The 27698-nt window shown below is 34.8% G+C and overlaps 2 protein-coding genes across 5 annotated transcripts in view; both read left to right on the top strand.

Annotated features, from left to right (window-relative positions):
- Nucleotides 1-8568, top strand: part of SLC5A3 (solute carrier family 5 member 3) — a 28273-nt gene extending 19705 nt beyond the window's left edge. The window contains exon 3 of one of the 2 annotated variants that reach the window (XM_031959320.1): nt 974-8568. In XM_031959320.1, the coding sequence (XP_031815180.1) occupies nt 1314-3467 (2154 nt within the window). In that variant the 5' untranslated portion in view covers nt 974-1313 and the 3' untranslated portion in view covers nt 3468-8568. The remainder of the gene's footprint in view (nt 1-973) is intronic. The other variant, XM_023498889.2, reaches the window with a different exon arrangement.
- The window catches only part of MRPS6 (mitochondrial ribosomal protein S6), a 73395-nt gene that overhangs the window by 19687 nt on the left and 26010 nt on the right, over nt 1-27698 (top strand). Inside the window, exon 1 of one of the 3 annotated variants that reach the window (XM_031959323.1) lies at nt 15795-15813. The exons of the other annotated variants lie outside the window; for them this stretch is intronic. Coding sequence (XP_031815183.1) covers nt 15811-15813 — 3 coding nt within the window. The 5' untranslated portion in view covers nt 15795-15810. Of the gene's footprint in view, nt 1-15794; nt 15814-27698 lie in introns of those variants that run through there. 3 annotated transcript variants of the gene reach the window in all.

Genomic DNA, 27698 nt, shown 5'->3' with positions numbered 1-27698 from the left:
AAAGAACTGTCCTAGGAGTCGAGAAGGGCTGGATTCAAGTCCCGCCTATTGACATCCTTTAGCTGGGTGACCTTGGGTAAGTGAACCTCTCAGGTTGTCAGGCAGTTCTAAAAACAGAAATAGAGCAGTTATTATCCACATTTGGTTATAGCTTTTCTTAGTGAATTCCCTTTACCAAGTGAAATCAAAAGTGCAGTGATTTCCTCCCTCAGTGTATAGAGTAAAAACAAAGTCAAGCTGTCTTTTTAGAAAAGTCAACATTAATTTAAAAAAAACCCAAAATGTTTTGTCTTTTCCACATAATATATTACTTTTTTGGGAGGGAGGGTAGGGCTATGTTTTGCTTACTACTCTAGCTAGTTTTTGTAGTAAAGTTGGGTAACATCTAGGCATGGAAATATATCATTTGTGTAAGATAAAATGAAATTTTAGGGGCCCTGCAAAAAATAACTTCTTGGAGCTTAGTTGCCATCAGTGATTGTGTCTTGGCATCTTGACAGTTTATTATCTCCACCTTAAATTGTTAATGATTTTTTGTTTGTTTTGCTTTCGATTAATTTCTATGAAAAGTTAGAGATTTGCTATGTACCTTTATCCCTTCACAAAATCTTGTATAAGAATGTTTCATGGTATATGATTCTTAACTCTTGGTAGGTTGGTGTTAACTGTTAGCTGAATTTTTATTCCTTACTCAGGTACCTATCCCAAATTTTTTCAAAGTTTTTTTCAAAATGAAAAGTATTCTGCATCAGATATGAGATGGAAGTTTATTCTTGACTAAAGAGTTTTGTTGACCAGAATTTTTATGTGATTCTCCAATTATATTTTGAAAAGTTTTTTTTTTTTTTTTTTTTTTTTTTAAATCCGTCTTCTTGCTCCATTTGTTTGCCAGACTTAAAAAAAAAATTTCCTCGTGGTTTGGTGAAATCCTTCTCTAATTCAATCTTTGTCTTTTGTCTTTGCTGCCTTGCAGGGTTGGTACAGTAGGCCTCACTAGACTTAGCTGCAACTCAGAATTTCTCCTCCAACAACTGAGTAAATGCTGATGGTCTTGTGGAATGTGGATTAAAAGTTCGGGCTAAGTTCTCAAAATTCCAATTAAGAAGCGGAAAAAAATTTTAAAAACTGTCTCCTTCAAAGTTTGTCACAACCAACACCATCAAGACAGCAAATCAAACGACAAAGACTTTGACCTGCTATATTACTATATTTAGTCCAGTCCACGTATGGCATAAAGACTTGGCTGGGGGGAGCAAAAAGTAAAGTTGAACACCTCTCTCATTGGAAGCTGTTGACTTAACAAAGTTACCAAAATGAGGGCTGTGCTGGAGACAGCAGACATTGCCATTGTGGCCCTGTACTTTGTGCTGGTCATGTGCATTGGTTTTTTTGCCATGTGGAAATCCAATAGAAGCACCGTGAGTGGATACTTCCTGGCAGGGCGCTCTATGACCTGGGTAGCTATTGGTGCCTCTTTATTTGTGAGCAATATTGGGAGTGAACACTTCATTGGGCTGGCAGGATCCGGAGCTGCAAGTGGATTTGCTGTAGGTGCATGGGAATTCAACGCCTTAATGCTTTTGCAACTTCTGGGATGGGTTTTCATTCCAGTCTACATCCGGTCAGGGGTGTACACCATGCCTGAATATTTATCGAAGCGTTTTGGTGGCCATAGGATTCAGGTCTATTTTGCAGCCTTGTCTTTACTTCTTTATATTTTCACCAAGCTTTCAGTTGATCTGTATTCAGGTGCCCTCTTTATCCAGGAGTCTTTGGGTTGGAACCTTTACTTATCTGTGATCCTGCTGATTGGAATGACTGCTTTGCTGACTGTCACTGGAGGCCTTGTTGCTGTCATCTATACAGATACACTTCAAGCTTTGCTCATGATCGTTGGGGCACTTACACTTATGGTTATCAGCATGATGGAGGTTGGTGGGTTTGAGGAAGTTAAGAAAAGGTACATGTTGGCGAAACCTAATGTGACCTCGATCTTGTTGACTTACAACCTTTCCAACACGAATTCTTGTAATGTCCACCCAAAACCAGATTCTTTGAAAATGTTGCGTGAGCCAACAGATGAAGATGTTCCTTGGCCTGGATTCATTCTTGGGCAGACCCCAGCATCAGTGTGGTATTGGTGTGCTGACCAAGTTATTGTGCAGAGGGTCTTAGCTGCCAAAAATATCGCACATGCCAAAGGCTCTACTCTGATGGCTGGCTTTTTAAAGCTTCTGCCCATGTTTATTATAGTGGTCCCAGGGATGATTTCAAGAATACTATTTGCAGATGATATTGCTTGTATTAACCCAGAGCATTGTATGCAAGTCTGTGGCAGCCGAGCTGGATGTTCCAATATTGCTTATCCACGTCTAGTGATGAAATTGGTACCTGTGGGCCTACGGGGGCTGATGATGGCTGTAATGATTGCAGCACTGATGAGTGATCTTGACTCAATATTTAACAGTGCCAGTACTATATTCACCCTTGATGTGTACAAGCTCATTCGCAAAACAGCAAGCTCAAGAGAGCTAATGATTGTGGGGAGAGTTTTTGTGGCCTTCATGGTAGTGATCAGCATCGCTTGGGTACCAATCATTGTGGAGATGCAAGGAGGACAGATGTACCTTTATATTCAGGAAGTGGCTGATTATCTGACACCCCCAGTGGCTGCTCTTTTCCTTTTGGCCATTTTCTGGAAGCGTTGCAATGAACAAGGGGCATTTTATGGTGGAATGGCTGGCTTTGTTTTAGGAGCTCTTCGCTTGATCCTGGCATTTACCTACCGTGCCCCAGAGTGTGACCAACCTGACGAGAGGCCAGCCTTCATAAAAAATATTCATTACATGTATGTGGCTACAGCTTTGTTTTGGGTGACAGGGCTTATTACTGTGATTGTCAGCCTTCTCACACCACCTCCTACCAAGGAGCAGATCCATACCACCACTTTCTGGTCTGTAAAAGTCCCGGACAGGAAAGAGAGCATCCCACGAGAGGATCCATACAAAATGCAGGAGAAGAGCATTCTGAAATGCAGTGAGAATCTTGAGGGTACCAACCACATTGTTCCGAACGGAAAGTCTGAAGAGAACCTTAAGACCATCCAGCCAGAAGATATCAACCTCTTGATGCCATGCAGGGAAGAGAGCAATCCAGTATCTTCATTAAGTCATTCCGAGGCTGAGACACCAGTAGACTGTTATTCCAATGGGCAGGCAGCTCTCATGGGTGAGAGACAACAAGAGAAAGAGATTGAGAGTAGACATCAGTACTGGAAATTCATAGACTGGTTCTGTGGTTTTAAAAGTAAGAGCCTAAACAAAAGAAGCCTCAGAGATGTGGTGGAGGAGGAGGCTCTTTGTTTGCAAATGTTGGAAGAGACTCCCAAAGTTAAGTTAATACTAAACATTGGACTCTTCGCTGTCTGTTCACTTGGAATCTTCATGTTTGTTTATTTCTCTCTGTGAACTTTTAAGGGGATGGTGAGACACTAGCTTGTGAGGATACTTTCTTTGGGAAAAAAAGATTTATTTGTAACTGTTGCATCTCTCAAGCATTGTTTGTGCTGAGGTTTTAGCCAAATTTTACTTAGAAAAAAAAATCATCTATTTGCAAGACTTTTTAATCTACCCAGAGTTGAACAAAAACAAATACTCTTCAGTTTAAATGAAGCAAAACTTTTTTTAGTCTTCTCAGTTGTACAAATGAAATTAAATTTTTCCTTCAATACCAAAGTAAAGAAAATTGTTTTATCTTAATGTTATACTATGAGAGAACTTAGACCAGCTACCAAGGGGACCTTTAAAACAAAATATATTTATTTTGCAATACTTTGAACAGATGTATAGTATACGCTGCCAAGTCTGGGTAGGATTTTTCACACCTCAGAGTACAAGATGCATTAAAATGTAATTCTCTTGCATCTTCTTAACCCTGTTTCCCCTACCCCCATTCAATTTTTCTAAAAAAAAAAAGAAAAAAAAAGATTGTTATTGCACAATCAAATTTTGCTATAAAGCTGTTTATTGGAATTCTGTGGTAAGTCCATCATAATAAGTTAGTCAGTTTTACTGCCAGAATTTGTAAGCCAAGAGTCTTTGTGAAAAGAAAGAAAAACTATTTTCTTATAGGTGTTCTCTTGAATCAGCCATTATAACAGCATTTTGAGAATAAGTTCATGTTCTACTTTCTTTTCTTTCTTTTCCTCTTTTCTTCCATACGAAATACTGGGCTCTTGCAGATTGTCACTATGCTTTTTCTTAAGGGAAAATGGGTGAAAGAATGTGAATGGTATAGTTTACAAATGAGCACTATTACTGAGACAATTCTGAACATAAGTCCTGCTGACAAGTTGGTTGGGCCTTCATCTCTGAAGAGGATGGAAAGCTATACTGTGATGGCAAGCTGGAAGAGACCCCTCTTCTGGTAGTGGAGATGCTCCCCTTGGAGAAGCTGGTTGACATGGTCTGGCTCCTGTCTAACTTCAGTAACTGAGATCATAGTTCCATGTCTTACTCCATTAGTAGGGAAGTCACAAGATGGCTACCCTGGTGGAGGATGGCATAAAAACACAAGAGCAAATCCATAGTTATTCTTTCTCTTTACTGAATACTGTATAACTATATTGGTTTTCAATCACTACATCTTTGCAAAAATAAAAAAGAAGTGGAACACTTCTATTCCCTTTGGATTTTACCAAAACGATTTAAATTAAATATCGAGATTCTTTCTTCTGGCTTTCATTCAGATTATGAACCATAGAGATTTTTGTCTCTAAGTTAATCTTAACTGTGTTGGATTACTGCTAATTGATCCAACCACGATTAATTTTTAAAAGTTATCTGGTAGCAAAATGTCTTCCCATCCCCATAAGAACTTTGTAGAAGATGTCTGTGGTTTATAATAATTTCTTGTATTAATAGCATGTCTTTATGGAGTGCCTTGTGAACATTATTGAATTCATTCTACATATTTATATTGCTGGGATAAATAAGAAAGGATCAACCTTATTTATCTAAGATACCAAGTTGGTCAGGTCTCCCAACTTGTGTTTTGCCCATTAAGATACACTTTTCTGAAGACTAAATTCTGTGTCTCTTCAGAGGTATGATTAAAAAGTTAGGAGTTTTCTGATAACTTTTAAAGAAATGTTGTAAGGTAAAAATTTCTTCTAATTTAACTTTTTTTGGGAGTTTATTGTATTACAATGTGAATTCATTTGTATGCCAATTTGCATGCTATTGGTGTCATCTGCATTTTTTACCCCATTGATTTAAAAGCAAATTTTAAAACAAGATTTAGAAATTTTTTTGATTAATTTAGAACCATTGGTTCTCTCATTCCCTTATAGTTGTCTTAATTGATTATTATACAAATAATAGCATCTGTGTGTGTATACATACATATATATCTATTTTAAACCTGGGCTAATGTTTATGAATCAGGAATTCAAATTAGTGGTCAACTAAAACTATTAATTTAAATCTAAAACCTTATTACCATGACTGTTATCAGTCAAATAATAACTTTCAGTTTCATAGTTATTTATGACTTTTGCAGACAAAAATTTCTTAAAATATTCCACAGGATTACTTGGAAAGAGGTGTGGACTATTTTTAATAAAGTACTTTTAACAATAATGTTAAATAGGTACTCTTTATAGACATTAGTGTGCACATTATTATTTGTTATTTTAGGTTAAGATTCATATTTGGTTTATGGTAACAGTGATCAAAGCTACTAAGAATCAAAACGAGGGACATGAATGAATTTGTTGTACAGAATTGAAAAGAATTCTATTAGCTGTCTACACATGATCCAAGTTATTTTGATGTTTTTAAGCGTTTGTGTCCATAGGTGCCCTTATTCCCAAATGGGCAGGATTTGTAATCTCAACCCTGGAGTGACTACCTCAGCCCTTTCCTCCTGCCAGTCAACTCATCAGTCCTCTATGCTAGATAGGAGAAATTTGGGTTCTGAAGGATTCTTGTTGGCAATACCAATGGTTTTTTTGTGTCATTTGGCCATTCCATTTTATAACCAAATAAATTTGCATTTGGCTGCCATGATACATTCTCTCTGTTGCAGAGTGTGTAGTTTCCCAGTGAAAGGGGTTGTTGCAACCTAGTCAGTAAAGATTGGGCCATGGTTGCAGTTTCTAAGGATATTCCCACATTTTTCATAGCTTACTCTTAAAAGGTTAACTTTATAGAACTAGAATAGATGTTAGCCATGACTCTAGCTTACATTTCTACTTGCTTTCTTGTTCTTCAATTGAGATAGTTGGTAGCTGGAAGAAATTTAATGGCTTGTCTTTAAAAACCTAGAATCATTCTAGTGAGGTTTCTTTTTCTATCGTACTGTACTACTTATATTTATTTCCCAAGAATCAGCAGCTATTTGTAGTTCAATTTTTCTACCAATGTCTTTGGTCCAGCTGTGTTCATGGTTGCTTGCAGATGAGCATGATCCTTTCCATTTTGGAGTATATTAGCAGCTTTTGATATTTTTTCCTCTTCCCTACTAGCTCTACTAAGACTAGTTCACCTCCAAAACCTTGCTTCTGTCCTTGCTTATCAAGTACAGAAGGATGGGAAAACTGAAAGTAGTTTTCCTAAGGTATAAAGCTTAAGGTACAGGACCACATATTCTTTCATGGGACTTTGGCACTCACAGGAACAAAAAAATTTTTTTTTCTAATATCTCAGAGATAACTAAAACTCATAAACTCTTTTGAACATTCATTTGAAAAAATATACTAAGCAAATAACAGGATTTTGTATATAGTAAATTTAAATGATATAAATAACTTCCAAACACACATTGGGGGGAAAAAAAGGAATGTGACAGTTGTTGATGTTTAACCATATTAAGGAAGCCTGATTTCAGCTTAAATTTTTGTGATGGATAGACTGTTAATCTTTATAATTGAAATGATGATGGTGGTTGATCTTTATTGGTCATAATTTATTAAGACAATATTTCAATTTTTGCTTCCAAAGACTTTAACATTCGTTTGGTGTGATGTCTGGTTAATACAGAATGAATTTTGGGCATAATATTGTCTACAGAAAGGTGACTCCTCTTTTTTTTTTTCCTTGACATCATTTTCCTTCCATCTTCTACTCTTCCTCTTTTCCTTTTCACATTTCAATTGGTCATTGTTTTGTTAGCTTAAAGTAATTTCAAACTTGTCATTGTATGAGAGTTCTGCTTTTTTCTAGTGTTGCAAATAACAATCCCAAAGAAGACTCACTTAGTTTAGTTATATAAAATAGTCAAGAATAATAAACATTTTACTTTTAACACTTGCTGCTTTTCATTAGAAAATGAGAACTTTTTCCCAGCTTTATTCAGTATTCTTCTTAGCTAATAATGTGAACTCTAGCTTAACCCAGTAATATTTAATTCCCTGATGTTTTGTTCTCTTTAAAAAAAACCCAAAAGAACATTTGAGGAAGCTACAGTTCAGGGTTCATGTTAATTTTATATAATTGCAATAGCTAAAAAGAATAAGAGTAATGCTGTGCTGCTAAAAAATAATTTATAGGTAGTTTTTTTTTTTTTTAAATTCCTTTTTAGTGAAGGAGGGTATGGGAACTGATGGCTGATAGAAGAGAGATAAAGTACTGATGGACTAAATTTTTCATTTCTCACTTGTTGGAATGTTATTAGTAGGCCCGAGACATAACCAAATTCAGAAGATAGTAATCTTTGACTGCATATCCTTTTTCTTTTTTAAGATTCTTAACCTTTTTTTGTGTTATGAACCCTCTGAAGCTGCTAACCTCCTAAAAAGGTTATTTAAAAATTATGATGGAAGAAATGCTAAATTTCAATTTCTCCCCCTTCATTCTAAAGCCTACTCTCCTCAGCTCTCAGTTCAGAATTCATGAAGTCATACACTACCTAACTACCTTTGTGGCAAGCTAGAATATTTGGCAGCTTTGATCAAGGCATATTGCTCTTGTGTAGGAGCATAGTAGGAGGCTCAGACTTACAGTGCCCAAATGTCTCCATGATTTCATCTTAAGTTTTTTTTGAATTCTCCCCAAATAATGGGAATAAGATTTAAACTACTGATGTACCTAATGAAGATTCTGTGAGGATAAATGAAATTTGTTTGGTATTTTTAAGCACTTTGAGATTTTCAGATTGTCATGTTCATGTCAAATATACTAAGCACCACCCCACTCATCCAGTTGTTAAGACTTTTAGCAATTGCAGCAAATGGGACACAACCATGACCCTAAAAGGCTTATCAAATATAAGAAAAAATTAGTTTGAAATATCACTTGTAAAGCCCCTTGAGGACAGGAACTGTGCCTACTTATTTATCTCTGCCATTTTAGCACTTAGCACAGTGCCTTGTTAATAATAGGTGCTTAATAAATCAATGTGTTTTTAAATGAATGAATGAATAAAAAATGCCCATGCACTTTATTCTGTAGAAGAAGCCCTTACTTAGATCCTATTGACTTAAACCATTATCCTTAACTTTACTGAGAATTTTGATTGTATGAATTTTTGGAGGGCTGTTAAAAAAAAAAAAAAAAAAAGCAGGCACAATGATAGCAATAAGCCTTTTGAAAATGTGTAACCGAATGTATAGTAATGGAGGAAATATGCAAGGTAAATGCTGTATAACCATTAGGGACTGCTTAGTATAGGACATCTCCTACACAGCTGTAGCCCCCCTTAGGCATCATGGCATTTCCACCCAGTAGAGTTATTGATGGTCAGATAGATCAGACACAGTTGTTAAGAATATTGTATTATAATTGTTAAAATGTTAGGGATATTTCTAATATATGACAGGAATACTTCCATAAAATGTTTTAAAATAAAACTTGGCACTTAATAGCAATTTTGATACCCACTTATGGCATATCCCACTTAACTACTAGTTTTAGGTCAATGAGGCATTACTGTACCCTATTCTTTTTTTTTTTTTTAACTTTTAGGCAGGAAATCTGGATAATTTTTAATCATCTAGATATAATGAAATAGCATGTTTCAGAAATAAGTTATTCAATTGTAAATATTGATCTGGGTTAAGGATTTGGTAGGAATGCCTTAGGCAAGTAGCCCTATATATTTTAAGGTAAGAAGATTAAAATTTTCTAATAATGTGGAAATCAAAATTTATTTGACTTCCTCATTATATGGGAATACAAGAACATTTCCTGGGTTACTTGTGGTGAGGCTTTTAAAATTAAGATTATCTGTATTTGATATAGTGCCTTCAGGTAAGCAATCTTGACTTTTCTGGGTCTTTTAACTATCGTAGTATAAATACTAATTCTTGCAATTTTTATTGTATAGTTTAAAATAACTAGAAAGAACAAATCAACATATACTAAGCTCACTCTATAGCCAACTTTTTATTAGACTAAAAGAATCCATAATGTGATATATTTGTGTTTTAGCTTAGAATTATATTTATTTTAGTGTTCATGTGTGTATTGGGGGGGAGTTTTTTATTTTTTTATTTTTGGCAACCTTACAAAAATTTATGTGCTTATTTTCAAATTCCTGTAAGGCTTTATTATTATTATTATTTTGCTTTTATGTTTAGTATAATTTTATGATGCGGTGTTTGCTAAAATCTTTGTGTTAAAAGAACTTTATTTTTTTTTTTTAAATTCTCTATGGCGGGGAGCTACAAGTGCATTGAAAGCCCAGGATTTATCCTTTTTATATGTATATAAAAATATATGTATATATACATACACACACACAAAGCACAACATAAATGACATATTTCCAGTTTGCCTCAATGTCAACTCTAAACCCCACCGAAAATATTTACTTTTTTGTTCCACATAAAGATGGAGAGCCTGATATTGAAAATTCCAAATAATAGGTTATCTACTCATTTCATTAGGGATCCTAGATTATTATAACTTCTGTATGTTATTATATGTCTATTTGGATGTCATAGAGTGAACAGGGGAAGTCCAATTTTGAGAATATACAATTAGCGAAACCTACTGCCAATATATTCACCATCAATATAGGAAGTAGGGTCTGATGATCTGTAACTTCCCTGACCTTTCCCTACAGCCTCCTAGGCAGGGGACTAAAACTGGAACTTCTTATTGCTGGACTGGTAGTATATTAAGTCTTCTTTAGACTACCACGTCTGTTTTGATTGTAAAACAATCTGTTTTGATTGTAAAGTTGCTTTGGAAAATATTGCCCATTATGAGGAATTCTACAAATAGTTCTTAGATTTAAAAAAAAAGTATGATTCACATTTTAGTAGTCTGAATGTTTTATATTCATTCCTACATGCACTTCTATTTGAGAGTTCTGGGTTACTTTTTTTTCCCCCCCCTCTCTTAATGGGGAGGACCTAAACTAACATGAATTACATCTAGATAATGGAATAGTGCATTTGAAACTTAAAACAATTGTCACCTTGTCTTTCATTTTCTCAGAGTAGCTACATTGGACCATTTTACTTATACAGGTGTGTTTTCTCATTCTATTGTCTTGACCTGTGATGTGTTGGTATTAATTGTTAAAAGAATTAGTATTATTCTGTTATTGCTTTCCCTTCAAACCATTATCCATTCAGAATCTTGTAGGGGGGGTTAACTGTATTTGATATATCTGTATATATACACATACATACATACATACATACATATGTATGTATGTGTATGTATATATATATATATATAAAATTCCCATGGGGGAGGAATTGTGAAGAATTCTTGATACTACTGCCTAAACACTACTGATATTAGGGACCCATATAACTTCCACATTTTTGAACTGTTTCCTTTAAGACTTTTGGGGAAGGTTAGAGCATCACAGAGTAGAAAAATTATAAGGTGTGATCTTAAAAAGTTGGGAAGTAATTCAATAAAGGAGAGACCCCTTAGAAACAGATGTATTAAGGATACAGAGAAAAATAGTATATAGTGATTATTACTTCTCAGAAGTTTAAGTAAAGAAAGGGTTTGACTTTTGGCAGTGTATGATAAAGCAACAACAAAAAAAAACTTTTATTTACTACAGCATGCCTGCTGTACCCTTTATTGTTATTTTGAAGTTAAAATGTGTGATAATTTAAAGAAATGTTTTGAAGATTCTTTTAAACTGTGAGTGCTCTTTACAGTTTTAATTATGGACATATGCTACATTTTTTGTGGTATGTGTTTTTTCTTTTACACCATATCGGTTTTTTAGTCAACAAAAGTTAGAAAAAGGACAGGAAACCTGTCTCATTTTGGAATCCCTACTGTTTTAGATCAGTGCTGACTATCATATATGGCAATTCTATATAAATGTGCTATGTGTCTCAATACTTTTATTTTTTAATAAGGTGGATATCAAAAATAGTTGCTGTGCAAAATGTTAGTAGTCTTCTTCAAGAAGAAATAAATTCTTTTTCTAATATCCTGTGAAATCTCTTCATTCATTCCTTTACTTTTAAGCCAAATGTCAGCAGAGTACTGCTGCTTTTATCTAGTAACTTTGATATGTAAGTATTAATGCATTTTTAAAAGATGTCTGTAATAAATGACTTGTTCTTTATCTTGGCCCACTCCGCTATCTTGTGCAGCTTTTCTATGAGAGACCATTTAATACACTGGGGCCGTGTATTTATGTATATGTATTGTTTTAATTTGTTGGCCATGTGCACCAAAAACCAAAAATTATTGTAAATGAGGTTGTGGAAAAATTAATTTCATGTTTTTATTGTTAGTCAATTTTCCTTTGATTGATTCTCCCAGTTCTTGAAAAATAAAGTGGACTTGTTTGGTTTCAGCTCATTGTACAATTTTGTTTAATGCCCAGAAGACTTTTGTAAATTGGGTTAATTCCAATATTGAAAGGGGTTTAGTGAAAGAATAATTTAAAATTAACTAGTCTTGACTAATTTCACTATTCTAAATGTATATTAAATATGATTTTATAAAAGTTATAGACATATTGTGTGATACCAGTTTGATGTGTTTTCAAAAGTGTTATAAAAATTAAAATGAATCTGCTAAAAAATGGCAGTTTTCCATTATTGACTTGGTGTAAAATATGAAAATAGATGTTATTTGTGTACTTTGTGTGTGTGACTTTGCCAGCTACAATAGCCTTCAAAAGTATTTGGATACCTTAAATAAGCCACATTTCTTGCAGAGTACATTCCTTTCTGTGGTATTTTGTCCTGTACCTGACGTATAGTAATTATTTTATGGACACATTAGCACTTCTGTATCAACTTTGAATAAAAATGGAAAATTTAGACACTTTGTTGTAATTGAATTTTTTTAGACTTTGAATCATGAATCATTTCCTTCGACCTGTGTTCCATTGCCCTTCTTTATTGCTTTTTAAAATTTGCTTAGTTTTTTTTTAAATAAGTTTTTATTCTGCTCTTGATAAATACCAACAATTAAACACTTCCACATATAAAGAACTGAAGAGAAAGATTGTACATGGAACTTCAAGTTTCTGTTAAGCTTTACTTTAAAAAAAAAAAAAAAAGTAATTTAGCATGTTATTTCCAGAGCTTCCTTGCTTTTTGGTTTTCCTCTGAACTTCCTACCATATAAATTTAAAAATGCTTCATTGATTCCCTTCTCTCTCTTTTCCTGCTTATTATGTCCCTTTCTCTTAATTATTTTCTCCATTCTTCAGATATAAGTAATGGTAGACATTTTTAGTTGTTTCTGCTGTCATAATGTTCATTTGAAAGTTCAGGCATTTATCCAGCTACCAGTGAGGGTGGGGAATGTCGAGACAAATTTGAGTCACTTTGAGGTGAAATTGAATCTTCTACTCTATGTACCTAAGTATATACTTTTATTTTACTGCTCTGGAACTGAATCCATGGAACATGATAATAAAAATAGAAATACAGTAAAAATAATGTTTCTCATTAATCTTAATTTAAAGAAACCACTAGTTTTGTGATCTGGAGAATGGGATTCTCAATGGTTTTGTGCAGATGTGCTTTTAGTGACTTGATCACTTAGGTCAATAGACATCTGTTTTCTACCTTCAGAGTATATTTTATGTATTTCCCTTCTCTCCACTCACAATTGCCACCTTAGTGTAGGGCTTCATCATCTCATGCCTGGACAATTGCAGTAACAGCCTTTTGATTGGTTTTCTTTTTCACTTCGATCTTTCACTAAGCTGTCATCGTTTTCCTAAAGTGTAAGTCTGACCATTTATTTCCTTGTCTTCTAGTCTTCTCTCTCCCTTACAATTAATAGAGATTTTCTATTAACTCGCATATAATCTCTTCTGTCATTTAAAGCCCTTTAAAACCTGGCCCTTTTGTACCTTTCCAATCTTTACACTTTTCTCTCTCCTTATAGTACTATTCAATTGATCTTGACCTTGTCCCTTATTACATTCTATCTCCCTACTTACGTGGCATTCTACTGACTGTCCCTTAGACCTGGAATATTACTTTTTGACCTTTATCTCCTGGCTTCCTTCAAGACTCAGCTCAAAGCCTGCTTTTTGCCAGAGCCCTTTCTTGCGTCCTCCTACTGCTAACTGCTTTCCTTCTGAGATTGCCTCTCATTCGATTGCATATTTTTGTATGTATGGGTTTTTTTTGGCATACTGTTTCCCCCTGTTAGAATGTGTGTTCTTAGAGGGCAGGAGATGTTTCTGGCTTTTATATCCCTGCTATCTGTGCATAGTTATTTGGCAATCACTGAAATAAAAATTTGTCAGCTGACTTTTGGAACATGGCTTAGAATACTGAAATAATGATTCCTTGGCCAGAGATTTTATATATATATATATATATATATATATATATATATATAGGATTAGAACCACCATATTATCTATAGATTGTCAGATGTGTTCTAGAGGGAGAGGGGGGACAAAAAAATTATCTGCAGCTGCTGATCTCACAAAGCCTTCACTGGTAGAAATAGATATGATCCAGGAAGACTAGCACTAGAGATGCATAATTCACCCAAAACAATGATAGATAAAAGGAATGGAAATCGTATTCAGGCTTTGATGTCCATATACCAAAGCATGGATAATAATTACCAAAAAAAAGCCCTGTGATCTTATTATCTAGAGGGATGGTGACCTCATTGGTATCCATGAAAGTTAGTGGAATGACACTTGGGATAAGCATAGTGATGAAAAGGAACACTCCGTTCAGAAAGTACAGATGAAATGGGAGTGGGGAGTGTGAAGTAGCATTAAAAAACACCTATGTAGAAATCCACAAGAATGAGGTGGATAAGGACAGTCAACTAGAGAACATTTGGGTGTAGATCAAAGGAGGGAATGTACCAGAATGATGAGTTCCTGATATATGTCAATGAATAACTGGTACAAGAAAGGGTTACAGATGGATGGCAGGCTGGAACATTTAAGGTTTTTGCTAGATGTCTTCTGCTAAAAGCAGAGAACCTAACCAATGTTTTGAGTTTTCTCACTAAGAATATCATTTTTCAGGAGAAAGAAAGTTAGGGAGGGAGGGGGAGGGAAGAAGGAAGAGAGAAGAGAGTAAAGTAACTTATTTAGGATTAGGATCTCCTTGAGAATCAAGATCTGGCGATTGGATTGATTTGGATGATGAAGTGGGGGGTAGGGTGGGAAGGAGATTGTAATCTTCAGAGAGAAACCCACATGAGTATTTGGAGAACCTGACCACTCCCACTCTACTACCAACACTTTACTCCAAGAGACCTCCAAGAATTTTGACTTGGAAAAGTACTCATTGACAATTAGAAATAGCTTATACCTGAAAAATAATACCCTTTTTGCCACATACATGATATTTGGTTAGCCAAAGTTTGCTTAGTACAGTATCTAATATCTAGTACATAGTGCTTAATAAATAATGTTATCTAATCCTACTCCTTCACTTAGACCTTTGTGAGGTTTTTCATTTCTGCCCTAAGAAACTCTTGGCCAGTTTTTCTTTTTAAAGCTTTTTATTTCCAAAATATATATATTTTTCAACATTCAACAGTTTTCAGCATTCACCTCCACAAAACCCTGTGTTCTAATTTTTTTCCCTCACCCCCTTCCCCAGTTGGCAAGTGATCCAATGTTAAACAATGTGCAATTCCTCTACACATATTTCCACAAATACATGTTGCACAAGAAAAATCAGATCAAAAAGGAAAAAAAAATGAGAAAGAATAAGTGCAAGCTAACAACAAAAAAAGTGAAAATACTATATTGTGATCTACATTCAGTTCCCACTGTCTTCTCTCTGGGTGCAGATTTGACCAGTTCTTATTAATAAGTTTTATTTTTGTAAAAGTCTCTCATGGGAGATGGGGTGGAGTCTCTATGTTACTCCATGCACTCTTTCTCATCTCTCCTCAAGTTGCCTTGTATATAACTTTATATGTCCGGCATTTACAATGTAACTGCTTGACTGCTAGAGCCCCAAATAGTGCCAGACTTCCAATTTGTGCTTAGCAAAAGTGAAAAAGCATTTATTAAGTTCAGTATTCCAAGCAATGAGTATACAATAAAAGGTAAAAGCAGTCTCTTCCCTTATATACCTTATGTTTCCATGGGGAAGACAAGGTGTTAAATAAATGTGTATACAAGATAAATAAAGTGAAAACAGAAGATAATTTCAAAGGAAAAGCTCTTGCTGAGGGAGTAAGGGTAATAGTCTCTTCCAGAAGGTAGAATTTGAGTAGAAACTTGAAGGAAATGAGGAAGTAGAGGTGAGGAGAAAGAGCATTCTAGGTTTGGAGAAAGCCAGCAAAAAAGATGTGGAGTATTATGTTTGAGTGTGAATACTCACATTATGTGTGAGTATTCCGTTGAGCTACGGAAAGCTAGTATTGCTAAATGGTAAGTTACCTGTGGAGTAAAATGTGAGAAAATTGAAAAGAGAGGAAGAGTTATGAAAGGCTTTAAAATCAAATGGAGGGTTTTTAAGTTTAATTCTGAAAGTAATAGGAAGTCATTGGACTAGGCTTTAAGATTACTGGCAACTAAATAGAGGACAGAATAGAATGGACAGACATGAATTCAAGAAAGATGAATTCAGTTTTGGATATGTTGGGGTTTAAGGCATCTATAAGGAATTGAGGTCAAGATGTTCAGTAGTCAGTTGGAAATGGAACACTGGCAGTTCAAAGTTATGGCTAGATAAGTATATCTGAGAATCATCTGCATAGAGATGATAATTGAATATAGGGAGCTGATTTCCCTGGATGAAGTAGTATAGTAAGAATAGATTTGTATGCTGTTCTGCTTATAGTGCCCCTGAAAATGTAGCTGATTTTAGATGTTCCTCCTTTCCTAGATTTTGGAGCTCACTTCAGGTTTTTATAATTGTAGCATTTATTCATTCATTCATTTATTTAACCAACATGCAAGCAGAATGTTGAGTTTTTTGACAGACCCAGGTGACAGTCCTTGGGAGTTTGAGGCTGGCTGAGGGGAAAACTTACAGTACTGTAATTTATTCTGGCCTACCTTCATTGTTTTGTACAGCCTATATCTCAAACATACATAAAGAAATTTCTATAAACTGAATTGAGGGGAAAGTTGATTGGGTAATTACAATTATTTTGTTATCAGTCACTTTTAGTGACTGATATTTAATTGAGGTACAGTAGGATATTAGGAAAAATTAATCTCAAGATAGGTGGATGAATTTGAAATGAATGAAATCTAATTTTTGCCTTTATGTAGAGGTTTTCCAGATTGAAATTAGCTCTTTGTCATTTGGAAAGTTATAGTTTACTCCTTGTCATTGTTATATTTAATAGGCAGCTGAAGTTAAATTATAACCACATTATATTAATCCTGAGCCTGAAATGTTATATCTGAATTTGTTTTCTCATTTTTAAAAATTGGGAGCCTGGTCTTCATATTCAAAAAGACCTACATTCACAAATAATTATATCTCAATGCCTCATACAAGCTCTCTGCTAATGATGTACAAATTGCCCCAAGACTGAAAATATATTGTCCTATTTTAGAATATAATCTACTTGAAAGTCAGGACCTTCTTCTTTTCTGTTTGCATTCTCTATGTTTAGTCTTTTCAGGGGTCCTCAAACTACGACCTGCGGGCCAGATACGGCAGCTGAGGACGATTATCCCCCTCACCCAGGACTGTGAAGTTTCTTTATTTAAAGGCCCACAAAACAAAGTTTTTGCTTTTACTATAGTCCGGCTCTCCAACAGTCTGAGGGACAGTCAACTGGCCCCCTATTTAAAAAGTTTGAGGACCCCTGGATATAGTAACACTAAATAAATGTTGCTTAATGTTCTCTGAAAACCTTTCTAGCATTTTAGTGCAGATGATTCAGATTTGTGCATCTTAAATCCCTCTAAGCTTTAGTTCCACTTGACCAACTCCCTGTATGGAACACTTGGATGTTCCATAGATACTTCAAACTCAGCATGTCTAAAACAAAACTTATAAATGGCTCCTTGTATTAAAGGCCACCACCATTCCAATATTACACATTGCTTACTCCTGATAACTATTCAGTTGTCTTTATCAGTTTACCTCCACTTTAGTTTATGCCCTATTTTCTCTTATTCATACAGACACTAACTTTTTTGGAGCCCTCATCTTAGTTTAGATTTTTTTCAACTATTTTCTCCCAAGTCTTTTCCTATGTCATATCATTCATCCATACACCTGCCATAGTGATTTTCTTAGTGTTGATCTGACAGTTTCATTACCCTACTCAATAAATGTCACTGAGTGGCTCCCTTATGCTTCTAGGATCAAATACAAACTCTGTTTAGTCTTGTCTTTTAAGTGTCATACGTTACTAATACTCCTCAGCTAAGATGGCACAGTGGATATACCTCTGAGCCTGGAATCAAGAAAATCTGAGTTCATATTCAGTTTCAATACTAGATATGCTTCTATTTCAATTTCTCTGTCTGTAAGTTAGGGATGATAATAATAGCACCTTCCTCTCAGGGTGGTTGTGAGGATCAAATGAAATTAATATTTGTAAAACACTTAACCCTGTGCCTCACACATATTAGCACTTTACTAAAAGATTGTTTCCTCCTCCTTCCTGAAATCTGATTCAGCTAGTTTGATAGTCTTTCTGCTTCTCATAATGTGGGGCTTTACCTCCTGCCTTTTTGACTTTGTGCTATTTTCCAATATATGAAATATATTCCCTCCTTACCTCCATCTCAGAATTTTCCTCTTCTATCAAATACTACTTTTTAACCTAAAATCTTAACTGATTTCTTCTCCATAACTTCTAGTGCTTTTCTTCCTAACTACCTTGTATTACCTTCTTTCATTATATTTCTGTATGTTCTGTATATACTTATTTTATATTTCCTCTTCCTTCTCCTCCTTTTCTCCCTGCCCCTGTAGAATGTAAACTCATTGAGAAATTTTTTTTTTTTGTATTTCTAATATCTGGAATACAGTTCAATAAATAATTTTTTGATAATTTGTTCTTTTTTCCAGCTTTCACTCTTTTGCTCCTAGTAACCCTCATTGAGATCAGACAGATCAAGGAATACCAAATTACAGACCACACATAAAACTGGGTCACACTTTTCCACCAATGTACATAATATTTGTAAGGGAAAGTGAGCACACACAGAAACATGCTAAGAAGCCACATGAGTGAAGAAAACCTATGCGCTTGGATAATCACAATTTTGGAACAGGAGACTGCAGTGACCTTATTTGTCTCCAAAACTGTCCAAAAAAGTTCCTTCATGTGTGTAGCTTTTGATTTGAGTACTGGAGAAAATGGAAAAGATGGTATGCTTCAGAGATGTACAGATAAAAAAGTGATTAGAGAACTTTTTAGTTTAATAATTATAAAAATCTGGATGTCAGACTAGAGAATAAGTGTAATCTGACCCTAAAAAGAAAACTTGATTAGTAACCATAAAGTAGAATTGTTAGAAGGGACCCAGCATCTAAAAGATAAGAGGCAAAAGGAGAGATTTCAAACCTTCATTTGGAAAGGACAGATACTAGTTACTAAAGATATATCAAACTGATCAGGGTATGATTGATAATAATCAGGAAGTTAGGAAGAGAGGAAGGTTTGAGGATGGAAATATACATAACGAGTTCAGTTTTGGACAATTTGAGTTTTTGATGTCATGAGTTTAAGATTTTTAAACTTAAAATGAGTTTAAGATGTTTAGTTCAAGATGTTCAGTAGTCAGTTGGAAATGGGACACTGATGGTCAGAGGAGAGGTTGGGGCCTAGATAGTATATTTGAGAATCATCAGTCTATAGATGGTAATTGAATCCATGGGAGCTAATTCTACTAGGTCAAATAGTATAGAGGGAGTAGAGAAGTGCCTGAACATATCCTACAGTGATACCCACAGACCAGGAGAAAGATCCAATAAAAGTAACTAAGAAGTAGTGTTCAGAAAGTCAGGAGAATAGAGCCAGTGTCTAAGAATGTCATAGAGAAGAAAGTTAAAAAGAGAGTAAGAGAAAGAAAGTAGAAATACATGTTGTAGATGGCCTTCTTAAAGAGTTTAATCATGAGAGGGAGGAGGAGATATATGGGACAGTAGGAATGGATGGATCAATTGAGGGTTTTCGAAGATGGGAGAGAGATAAGCATGAAGAAATTACAGATGAATGAAAGAGGGTGCAGTCTTGCTGGAGGAGACAGGATGTACTGGGATCACTTGTGCATGTAAAGTGACTTGCCTTGGTGAGAAGCCCCCCCTTATATATGAGATAGGTGAAAGAGGAGATAATGTTGTCCGGGTGATTGAGAAGTTGGGGAAGAAAAGGGAACTCTTAGTGAACGGTCTCTTTTTTATTGTTGAGGAAAAATAGAATTAGGTCATGAGAAATAAGTAAATTTAGGAATGGGGGGGTAGGGTGAGAGGGGTTATTGGTATATTTGCTGAAATGCCCTAATAGGAGGGGAGGAGTTGGAAAGGAAACTGAGCCAGGCACTGAACTAACTACAGAAAGAAAAGGAGTATCCTAGTGGTCTGTGTTCAGAAAATACCACAAGTTGGATTAGCCAGATTAGATTTATATCAGAAATACAGGGTTGGTATTATTAAGAAAACCATAAGCATTATTGGCCTTATTAATAGTAGAACCACAAATTGCATGTTAATTTGCAGAAAAAGCTTTTGAAAAATATAACACCTGTTTCTATGAAAAACACTCATATTGATTAATTCTGATGGATGTGGCTCTCTTCAACAATGAGATGAACCAAATCAGCTCCATTTGTTCGATAATGAATAGAACCAGCTACACCCAGCGGAAGAACTCTGGGAACTGAGTGTGAACCACTATATAGCATTCCCAATCCCTCTATTTTTGTCTGCCTACATTTTTTATTTCCTTCATAAGTTAATTGTACATTATTTCAAAATCTGATTCTTTTTGTGCAGCAAAATAACTGTATGGATATGTATACATATATTGTATTTAACATATACTTTAATATATTTAACATGTATTGGTCTACCTGCCATCTAGGGGAAGGGGTAGGAGAAGGAGGGAAAAAATTGGAACAAGGTTTGCAGCTGTCAATGCTGAAAAAATTACCCATGCATATATCTTGTAAATAAAAAACTATTAAAAAAAGTATTCATATTTCTTTAAAATATAAGGAGTAGAGCAGCTAGAAGATATAGTGAATAAGAATGCTGGGCCAGAAATTAGGAAGACTTCTTTCTGAGTTAATATCTAGGGTGTGATTCTGGGTAAGTCACTTAACCCTGTTTTCCTCAGTTACTCAATCATTTTTTTTTTTTTTAAAAGAAAAGGAGTTGCAGAAAGAAATGGCAAATCACTCCATTTATCTTTGCCAGGAAAACCCCAAAATGGGTCACAAAGAGTCAGATGTGGCTGACCACAAAGGGGGTCTTGAAAAGTCAGATACAAATGAAAACAACTGAGCCGCAACAAAACATATCTAAAATCAGGAGTCAGTATTACATGTAATTTTTAATAAGATGCGGATGAAGCAAGGATGTATAAATCATTTTTTAATAAATCCATAAATCCATAAAAAAATCCATTTTTATATAACATGATTTTTAAGTTGATTTCCAAATTCTGTCCCTTCCTACCCACTGAGAAGGCAAGTAAAAATTATATCCATTATACAGGTGAAATCATGTGAAACATTTCCATGTTAGCCATATTGCCAAAAATTTTTTTTAAAAAGCAAGAAAATAGTGCTTCATATTGCATTCAGATTCATTAATTCTCTCTCTGGAGGTGGATAGCATTTTTTCATCATGAGTCCTTTGGAATTGTTTTGGGTTGTTAGATTGCTCAGAATAGCCAAGTCTTTCATAAATGATCACCACAACATTCATTAGATTGGGCATTGGATAACTCTAAAAAGAGCAGTTTTGCTTGTTTTTGTTTTTTTTTCTCCTTTTTGACAGCAGTATTCTTTTTTTTTTTTTTTGGTTATACATGTTAAAATATATGTTAAATCCAATATCTGTAAACATATTTATACATTTATCTTACTGTATTAAAAAAAATCAGCTCAAAAGGAAAGAAAATTAGTAAGAAAACAAAAAGCAAAATGCATTTTGCAAAATGCACAATGAACAATAACAAAAAGAGTGAGAATGTTATGTTGTGTCCATACTTGGTTCCCACAGTCCTCTCTGGGTGTACATGGCTCTCTTTATCACAAGATCAATGGAACTGGCCTCAATCATCTCACTATTGGAAAGAATCAAGTCTATCAGAATTGATCTTCGTATAATATTGCTGTTGCCCTGTACAAACATCTCCTGGTTTGAACAGTTTTGTTTGTGATGAGATCAAAAATCAGATTGCCCCAGAAGACTTAGTGAGAGGAGGGTACTGAGTGTATGACTTTCTTAGAGAGTTTAAACAACAAAGGAAAACAAATATAGGACAATAATTGTGGGAATGTTTAGATCTAGGGAGGGTTTTTTCAGGAATAAGGAAAACATGGCTGTGTTTGTAAACATTATGGAAGCAATAGGGATGAAGGGAGGAAGAAGAGAGAAGATGATAATGAGAGAGAAGTGGCTTTGACATTAATGAGGAGACTGCAAAGGAGAAGGAGCAGTCAGATAAGTGGGAGGAGAAAGAAGCAGAGAAGAAGAGTATATGTGGAAAGGTCAGGTGGATGGATTAAGAAAAGGGCATTAAATTTGGCAAACGAGATGATTGCTAACTTTTGTTTTATTTTGTTTTTTGTTTTTTTAGTTTATTTTTAATACACATTGTTTTATGAATTGTGTTGGGAGAGAAAAATCAGAACAAATGGGAAAAACCATGGGAGAGATAAAAAAGAAAAATAGAAAAAAGAAGTGAACATAGCATGTAACTGATTTACATTCGGTCTCTTTAGTTCTTTCTCTAGTTGCAGATGGAATTTTCTGTCCAAAGTTTATTGAAATCCTTTTGGATCACTGAACTACTGAGAAAAACCAAGTCTTTCATAGTTGATCATCATACATTCTTGATGTTATTGTGTACAATGTATTCCTGGTTCTGCTTGTTTCACTCAGCATCAATTCCTGTAAATCTTTCCAGCCTTTCTATAATCAGCTTATTCATAATTTTTTATAGAAAAATAATATTCCATTACCTTCATGTGCCCCACCTTGTTCAGCATTCCCCAATTAATGGGCATCCACTCCTTTTCCAATTCTTTGTTACCCAAAAAAGAGTTGCTGGAAACATTTTTGCACACATGGGTCCTTTTCCCTCCTTTATGATTTCCTTGGGATACAGACCCAGTCATGATGGGTAACTTTAGAGAGAGCAATTTCAAGTTGAAAACCAGAGTTTAGAAAAGAGGCAAACATAGCTGGCTTTCTCAAATGGTTTAGTCACAAAGGGGAGGAAGGACATAAGATAGTAGAGGGAGGTGGTCAGAATCATCTAAGTGTTAAGGGTAGACAGACACAAGCATGTTTATAGGTTACAGGGGAGCAAATAGAAATTGATTGAAGTTTGAAGTTGATTGGGGGGGCAGGGAATTACAGAAAAGAAAATCTGTTTGAGAAGACAGGTTAGGGTGAGAACAAGGATATTTGCAGAGTATGAGAGGAGGCTATAATTAATTAGCATTTCAGTGCCTGATTTCTGCCAGGTTCTGTGCTAAGAGCAAGGAATCCAAAAAAATTAAAAAAAAAACAACAACCAAAAAACAATCCTTGTTCTCAAGGAGCTTATAGTCTTATAGGGAAGACAACATGTAAAGAACTATGTATAAACATGGCAAGAGAAGGCAATAAGATTATTGAGGACTGGGGAAGACTTCCTGGATTACTAAGAAAACTAAAGACATTTCACTTGAAAGTAAAGAATAAGGGAAGATGGTTTAGGAGATGAAAAAGGTTAGAAGGGGATGAATTTTCTTAGAGAATTGTCTCAATTTTTTCAGTGAATTATAATGTAATGGCTTCATCTGAGAGGGTTTGATCTGAGAAATTTGTAGAAGGATATAGTGGTTTGGAATAGCCATTATGATGAATAAGAGAATTGATTAGGGAATTATAAGATTACTGTGCTGTGGTGAGAGCACATTTGAAATTATTTATCATAAATGTGTAATGTAATTCTCAATCTATACTTCCTTTTATTCATTTATTCCCAGAATTCCTTTTCTCTCTGTAATAATCCCCCCCCCCCCTTTCAAGTTCCTTTCTATTTGATGGTTCCTGCTCCTTAGTTTGAGTCTCAATTTATTTTGAGCCATAGATGATAATGGATGAATTAAAAATTTCATAAATTTCTGTACTATATTGAATGGCTCTATTTGAGCTCAGATAATCCAAACTGATATGTGAACTTTTAAAGGTGCCCCTCCTCTCCTTTCCTTTTACCTACATTCTTGCCTATCTATTCCCAGTATATTATGTGTTTTTTTTTTGGGGGGGGGGGTAGAATAGCATGTACAAGTGGAAAGGCAACTCTTAAAACCATCTTCTCTAACTTCCCCACATTCCAGATGAGGAAAAACTGGGCTTAGAAAAGTTTAAATGATTTATCTAACATTGATTAGTGCCTAGGTTCCTTGACTAAACTCAATGTTGTCTTGGGAATGCTGTGTACTAGTTATCCCATGGAATATGATTAGCAATTTATACCCATGACTTCTCTCAGTCCTTTCTTTTCTATTAATGGAAGTAACTGATGTCCTTTGAGGTTTGGCAATTAGTCCCAAGTAAGTTGGTATTCGATCTCTGTGTTTACCAGTCATTCATTGAACTGGCACATATGAAGTGATCACTAGATGTATAAAAATGTAATGTCAAGTTTAGAATGTTGAATACTCTCCCTCTATTAAAAGAGTTTGACAGACATTGAATGCTTACTGTTTTCAGTGAGCTGTGCTAGTCATGGAGTTGCTTGCTTTCTACTGGGAAATACAACATAGATGTAGATAATTTTACGCAAAGTAAGTAAAGGGCAGCACTAACTGAGAAGGGAGATCTAGAAAGTTCAGTTACTTTTGTGTATGTGAGTCTTGCTCCAGTCAGATGAAAACATAATCAAAATGTATCTTATTCATCATAATGGCTATTCCAAAGCACTATATCCTTCTATAAATTTCCCATGTCACAACCTCTCAGTTAAAGCTATTATACATAATTCACTGAAAAATTAAGACCATTCTCCAAGAAATGTCATCCTCTTCTATCTAACCCTTTTCATCTCCTATCACTAAAAGTTATAAATTAAAGTTGTAAACAGTTATAAATTTTACTTTTATCTATATAATAAACTCTTAATTCTGAGAATCTAATTCTGGTTTCCCCCAGGGTAAACTTTGTAGGGTAGAGATCAGCTCATCGAATCTTCCTCTGTTCTGTATTTTGTCACTCTCAAGGAAGGGTGTTTTCCCCCTTGATCTTTTTTGCTACAAAAACTGAAATCTGAATATCTCATTGAAGTATGTATTTTACTCCTTTCATCAACCTATGCCTTTCAATTCCCTGTTTTCCTGACCTTCTCACAATTTGGTTTTACTGCTATTAGTCATATTTTACATTTTCATTGAGATATTTGTCAAGGCAGATTTTCTTTTAACCTTTTATCTATATTGCCAGTTCTGTCATCAAAATCTTGTGGTTAATGTCTACCAAGAAGAAAAATCCATTTATAGTTTCCCTCCTCCATAGGAAGCATGTGGGGATGAAGGGATTGGAATTTAGAGGGTAGAGCTGCAAGGAAATTGGGAACAAAACTAGATGAGAATGATGAGTCAGAAAGGTAGCTTTTTTTTTGGGATATTTACCTGTTTTTTCCTTCCATCTATCAGTTTCATTTGCTCTGGCATTTAATTTACTTGCTACCATAGTAACCAGGCCTTTTGCTTAATCTTCCCCTTTTCCTTTCCTTTTTTCTTCTTCTGCCTTATGTATGTTTGAGGGGGAGGACATAAGTGGAAATCTACCAGTAAGAGTTTGCTGAATTTGGAAAGATCTTAGAAAGGTACTATGCCTAAATCTTTGTTGGATACAGTAATGTCATTTGCTTGTTACCTATTGGGATTAAAATACAAATTTTTATACATTCTTGTTAAAAGAATATTAATATCAATAATAAAGTGTTTATGATTATTGCCAAAGTTCCTTTCTAAACTCTTATCCAGAAAAGGTCCTCTAACCTGAAGTCCTTAAAAAATTCAACAATTCATTGCAATAATTCAGTGAGCATTGACGAAACCTCTATTTTTATGCAAGAAATTGTTCTAGGCTTATGAAGGATTATTGCTTTGATACTTCAGTGGCTATGTGAGTGTTGTCTTCGGTGGATACTCTCTCCAGTGTACTGGTACATATCACAAATCCATCAATACCTTCTTATCTTATTTCTTATTTTATGTTGTATGGTTACTAGCTGACTAGATGGGTAGTCCATTGGTTTTTCTTCTTTCTTTGTGACTGGCTCACCTCCTTTCCTGGTTATACGGTGACATCATTTAACATGAAACGATGGAATAAAAGATAGTTCTTATTCTTAAGGGGTTCACAGATTAAAGATGTCATCAAGATTTTAACTTGGGCCATTTGAAGTATTGGAAAGGTTAGAGGAGACAATCTATGGGTATCTTGTCTGACTTCATCCCATCTAGTAGGAAGGACAGTGTTTTTAATCTTCTAAGCTGATAGCAAAAGCGTTTGGTACATCATACCATTGGCACACAGGCACCTACTGAGACTTAAGGGAGAGATGGGATCTAGGAATTTGTCTCTGTCCAAAATAGTCTGGAAATGGGCAAATACAGTAGATCATAAATTGGTTAGGATGGAGGCAAATCAGGACCAAGTGTGGAAGCAGTGTTATCAACAGGAAGTAGAAGAGATTGTCTGGAGTATTTGCTAAGATTATAGAATAAATCATTCTAATCTTGGAGCAGTGCTAATGCTTGAAGCTAATGGGAACTAATGCTGGGAGGAAGTTAGAAACTCTTTCCAAATGTATGCAACATTGCCAATCAGGAAAAAAGATTTGTACTCCTGTTCCATGCATTATCATTAGAAGTCACATCAGTGACCTTTGTGATTCAAGAAAAAGAGGCATTTGATAACAGATAGTTTGATGTTTTGTTGTTTCTCCTCCCAGTTCCCCTGTTTAAAAAAGTGGCATTGAGGAAGATTTAGCATTGTACTTGATGTCCAAACATGAGTTTGAATCACTTTTCTGCTATATACTAACCTGTGTGATCTTGGAAAAGCCTTCACCTTTCTGGGCTTGTTTCCTCATTTATAAAATGAGAAAATTAGGGTTATATAAATAAATATATAAATAAAATATATAAATAAAGGTTTCTTCCATTTCAAACCTAAAATAATTGTTTTGGAAATAAAATGAAATAAGAAGGGAAATGACTCTAGTTTTGTGCCTTTAGTTCTTAGGGCTTAACATTAGAAATGTACAATATCAGAGCTTAAATAAGACTTTTGTTTACAAAATTCTCTTTCTTCCCTCCCTTCAGTTATCAGTATGTTAAGAATGTACAAGACTTTTTATTTTAAAAAGAAGAAAATGATTCTCAGAGGAGAATTTAGAAAAGTTTTTACAAAATTATTTTTATTTAGGATTGTAGAAATGACCTGAACTATTTCAATTAATAACTTTTTGGTCTCTCTTTGTTTAAAAGATGTGATCTGCCAACCAATTGTATAGTCCATCTTTATTATTGAAAAGAAAGGGTTTTTAAAGAAATTCTTGGATTTTAAAAGTATACAATAAAAAGGCCTTTGCAAAAACCTCTCCTTTGCTTTATTACCCTTTTCCTCAAGTGTGTGTATGTGTGTGTGTGTGTGTGTGTGTGTGTGTGTAATATCTACCACTTTAATTAGTATTTGAATTGTGGGGTAAATAATTCATTAATTATAGCATAGCAGTGGAGTTTTTTTTTTAATTGCTCCGTTTTAAAATGTTGTTTCCCTCTATGCTTCCTCTTTTGAAATGCTTCCTCATAACAAAGAAAAGCAATTAAGCAAAGCAAAACTGACTTGATAAAACAATCTTGTAGAATGATTATACAGCATTCCCCACCCATATAGAAGTTCAGTTCACACAAAGCTGTCTACTGCTGACATTTTTAAAAGGGTACAAAGGTTGATTATTTTCTCAGATACCTAGCAACACTTAAGATAGCATAATACGTTTTTAGGTACACAATGCATGCTCAGACATGATTGCTTATTTTTATTTCTTCCATAAACTTCTTACGTTATGTCCCAATTGAGGCTTATTGTCCTTGGTTAATTTCAT

The sequence above is a fragment of the Sarcophilus harrisii genome, chromosome 3 (genome assembly GCF_902635505.1).
Source record: "Sarcophilus harrisii chromosome 3, mSarHar1.11, whole genome shotgun sequence".
NCBI lineage: Eukaryota > Metazoa > Chordata > Mammalia > Dasyuromorphia > Dasyuridae > Sarcophilus > Sarcophilus harrisii.
Note: the sequence above shows the minus strand (reverse complement) of the source record. Positions and strands in the feature narration are given on the sequence as shown.